Source organism: Leptonychotes weddellii, chromosome 3 (genome assembly GCF_054177405.1).
Source record: "Leptonychotes weddellii isolate Sample4059 chromosome 3, ASM5417740v2, whole genome shotgun sequence".
NCBI classification, from domain to species: domain Eukaryota; kingdom Metazoa; phylum Chordata; class Mammalia; order Carnivora; family Phocidae; genus Leptonychotes; species Leptonychotes weddellii.
Window position 1 is genome coordinate 21,807,503 of NC_138371.1, and position 4,259 is coordinate 21,811,761.

Consider the following 4,259-nt stretch of genomic DNA (forward strand, 5'->3'; position numbering starts at 1 on the left):
TTTATTTATTTATTTATTTTTTTAATTTTATTTATTTGAGATAGAGCAAGTAAAAGAGCACATATGGTGGAGAGGGATAGTGGGAGAGAGAGAAGCAGACTCCTGGCTGAGCATGGAGCCTGATACAGGCTGGATCCCGGATCCCAGATCCCAGGACTGGATTCCAAGGTCATGACCTGAGCCTGAGAGGAAGGCAGATGCTTAACCAAGTGAGCCACCCAGGCGCCCCCTTGTGCTCCTTGCAAATGGCACCTTCATTCTTTCTCACTGCAGCCTGGTCATCCCTACATAGAAGGAAACCTAGGTCAGTTCTGGACTTTTTTTTTTAAATCTCAGAAGCTATCAGTGAATGACTAATAGGAACTCTTTCTTTCCCATGCACAAAAAATCTCAGGGAAGAGACTCTGTGGGAGTGACCATCTGTCAACCAGTTAACAATGATCAAGGCATTTTGATTGGTCTAACTTAGTATTTTGAGTGGTCCAACTTGGAACAAAGGAGTTGGGGGTGTTGTACCATGGAGGTAGATCCAAGTTAAAAATGTAGAACTGAGGGAAGGAGAGTTCCTAGAAAAGGGACACTGAGCAGATAAATCAGGATGCAAACCTGCGGTTTTCTAAGTAATATGTTGGGTTACTCAGATTTGTTTTTTTCCAGGTTGAAAATAATAGCAACATATTTTTGTTAATACAGCTGATAAAGAATTATTATAAAGATACATGGAAAAGTGAAGAAATACAGAGATTCTCTTCAGAAATCCTCTAGCAATCATAGAGGATTTAGCATGTCCTGTCTACATCTGGTAGCAAATGTCCCCTACTCTGGTATTCCTTTCTTATGATGACTCAGTTGAGATGGGAAACCAATGAGACCAGACACATAAAAAATTAGCTATTGACTCTAGCTCATGGATTTTACATTCTCACTTTTCTAACAGTTGTTCCACACAGGATACTTCCTTCCTAAGTCTCTAGGGTCTCATAATCAAATTATATAAACTAGACTCTGATTGAGTAGACCAGTCACCATCAAAAACAATATGGGATGCCTCTGTTGGGTAGAACTTTCATGCCAATTCATTTTATAGGCTGCTGGTCAGATATCCAGCTTTGGTTAGGTAGCAATCATTGCTTCAATCAGAACCTCCAAAAAATGGGGTCAAACAGAACAAATTGAAATGGGTATCATGGCAAATCATGGGTATACAAGGTAATTTAATTGGTAGATGCCTTGTACAGACTGTCAAGCATCCAAAAGAAATTGATGAAAAGGTAAAAACTATCACAGTGGACATAAGTAGAAAATCAAAAACAACCCAAATTATCCAGGGCATTTAATTTTTTCCTCAACTTAAGCTAAAATACAAAATTTCTTCAACTTCTTATAACTGTTATCAGAAACAAGACCCTTTTTAATATAGAAACTTAAGCTTTCCCCAAAGCAGGAAAGTTTTTTTTTTTTAATTTTTTTTTTTTCACGTAAGTTGTTACTCTGGGGACAGAAGGAAAGTTTTAAAAAGCAGCAGTTTTCATGGAAGAGAGGTGTTTGAGCATCATGATTAAGAGCAGAAGGAGATTCAAGGAAAGGAGACTGAGAAGAGATTGAATGAAAGGAAAGAAAATAGAGGGGGGAGGGTGATAAAAATAGAAAGCAAAGATAATCCCAAAGAGCAGTGTGCATAGTTCTGAGGCAATCAGTACCACTCCGGTCCAGTCACCATCATCTGTTCTGGGCTTAGTTTCTCTAGGCTCTAGGCTGCTTCTGGGTAAAACAGCATGCTCAGCTTGTTTGGCCTCCTCTCTGTGCCTGTTACTTGCTGTGGGCCTAAGAAAGAGAAGGCTTCAGGTTTCTGGGATGAGGCTGCTATTTCTCTCTGTTCTCAGCTCCATGAAAATTCTTAAGGGACAAGGCTATAGATAAAAGATGTGGGGGAGGAATGGGAAGGTCTCAAATGATGAGTGAGGTGGCTTGATTTTTAAGCTCCCTTGATACTTTTTATTTATATATTTTCTGCTTCTAGCAAGACATAAAAAGTAAAATAATTCATACATAGAATGCCTGTGCAAATAGCAAACCAATAACCTACTACCCCCAGGAGGTTCTGGCCTCTGCCCAGGGTACAGTTTCAGAGCTGTGAAAGGCAAGGGATATGTACACTGATATGACCCAATCCTGGGATATTTTTTATCAAGAAAGGCACAGAAACTCCTATAGTTAGCAATAAACTGGGGACTGGGGCGTGTGGACTTGCAGAGTTGACAACACAGAAGGAGCCTAAAGTTGGGTCCACTGTAGCATAAGCCTAATCATTTGCGTTGGTTATGTCCTGGCATGGCCTTAAGTTGAAGACATTGAACAGCTGAGGAGTGGGACAGTTTCTAGCCCTTCAGAACCACATTCAAGCTTTGGACAAGAATCTGCTTAATGTCAATGAACCCCAAACCAAGTTGTCCTAGAGTCCAAGGAAAAGGTGAAAAGACTTATAAACTGAAAATCAAAGGATGTAGCTATACAAATGTGGTCACTTTCGGAGGGTGGGAATGGTGGGAGAGATGGCATAGTTGGGAAAACGGGTGATTGATTATATTCCCAGGACCACCTAACCAGCAGAGGCTACCGGTTGCTAAACCACCTTTTAAATTACTTTGAGTGTGGAGCAGGAGAGTTTAGAGAAGGGTGAAGGCTTTATGCCCGAAGCAACGTTTTCTTTTCTTTTCTTTCTAGGTCCAGTCTGTGGATGAACACGGTGGGGCAATAAAGAAAATGGTGACTTTCTTGTTTAAAAAAAAAAAAATCCGTAAGCCACCTTCCTGTGCTCTCCGCACTCCACAGGCCAGCTGTCTCGGGCCTCTGTTTCAGTCTGTGGTCTTGGGTGAGCCCTTTAAATCCAGCTTCCCCCCGCCCCCACCAGCACGCGCCCGCTCCCAGACAGGTGTTTTCCCAACTCCTGAGACTGAGGATTTTGGGGAGTGTCTGAGCCAATAAGATTTCCCTTTGGGGTGGGGGCGGGGGAAAAGGCGTGGCTAGTTGGGTCAGAGCGGGGGCGGGGTTTTCGCGGCTGAGCAGAGCCAGCCTGGTGGCGTGGAGGGTTGTTTTATCCGCCCCCCTCCACCTTTTTTTTTTTTTTTTTCTCCTCCCGGAGTCTTATTAATTTCTCTGTGGGGCTGCAGCTGGAGACCGCGGAGCGTTGGAAATGACGCTCGGAGCTTTAATTACCGCAGCCGCCGGACAAGTGTGAGGAAAGCTGACAGGAAAAAGGACAGGATCGGGGGAGAAGCGAGAAGCTTCCCCCCACTCCCCTCGTCCTCCTATTCCCTCCCAATTTGGACTGGAGGTGCAAGGAAACTGAAAAGGGAGCCGAACATAGCCCGGCTAGGGGGAGAGGCCGGAAACCTACCGCCTCTTTGCAATCAACTTTTTTTGGAAACCTTTTTCCCCCTTCCTTTTTATTGTTGACCAACCAGTGAGAGAAAGTGAGGAGGGAGCGAGAAAGCAAAGGCTCACACAGGGAAATAGCTGCACAGTCCGGCCCGGAGAACCAGGCGCACATACTCGAGCACACTCCCACACGCGCACACAAGCGCGCACACTCACCCCCTCCTCCGGTCCCCGGCCCTGGACCCGCGGGCGCTGACTCGGTCGCCGGTGCTTGGAGCGGGTGCACCGCGCACGTCGCGCGCCAGTTCCCCTCGCGCCCCCAAGCGCGCCTGGCTGAGGAATCTCCTCCGCGTGCCCGAAAGGGGATATGCCATTTGGACATGTAATTGTCAGCACGGGATCTGAGACTTTCAAAAAATGAAGCTGGCGACAGGACTGTGGGTCTGGGTGAGCCTTCTCCTGGCAGCGGGGACCGTCCAGCCCAACGCTTCTCAGTCAGGTGGGTCGCGCGCGGTTCTTTCTCGCGCTCCAGTTGTTGAACCTGCTGCCGCTGGCTTGGCTGCGTCGGGTGGCTCCCTCGCCCCCTTTGCCCAGAGACCCTCTGGCTCCCAGGCGTGGAGGGACCACTCCACTGGGGCCTCTTCCTTGCGCTTCCGTTCGTCCCTCTTTCTATCCCCAAATTTAACCTTTTTGTGTACCTGTGTTTTATTTATCATGAAATATCACTCTGCGACCCTGTCCCTTTTCTCTCTCTCCTCAACCCCCTTTTTTCTTTCTCGCACGTTTTCTGTGATCCTAAGTGGGATCCCTTGTGGTCCTGCTTGTTGTGCGGGACATGGGAGACACAGTTCCCGAGTTAGAGGAGACGGTCCTCTGGCCGT

At 46.5% G+C, this 4,259-nt stretch overlaps 1 protein-coding gene across 2 annotated transcripts in view; it reads left to right on the forward strand.

The window, feature by feature from the left end:
• Positions 1–3,084: 3,084 nt before the first annotated feature.
• The window catches only part of ERBB4 (erb-b2 receptor tyrosine kinase 4), a 1,058,588-nt gene continuing 1,057,413 nt past the window's right edge, over positions 3,085–4,259 (forward strand). For both annotated transcript variants that reach the window (XM_081813693.1, XM_081813692.1), the window contains exon 1: positions 3,085–3,877. In XM_081813693.1, the coding sequence (XP_081669819.1) occupies positions 3,796–3,877 (82 nt within the window). In that variant the 5' untranslated portion in view covers positions 3,085–3,795. The remainder of the gene's footprint in view (positions 3,878–4,259) is intronic.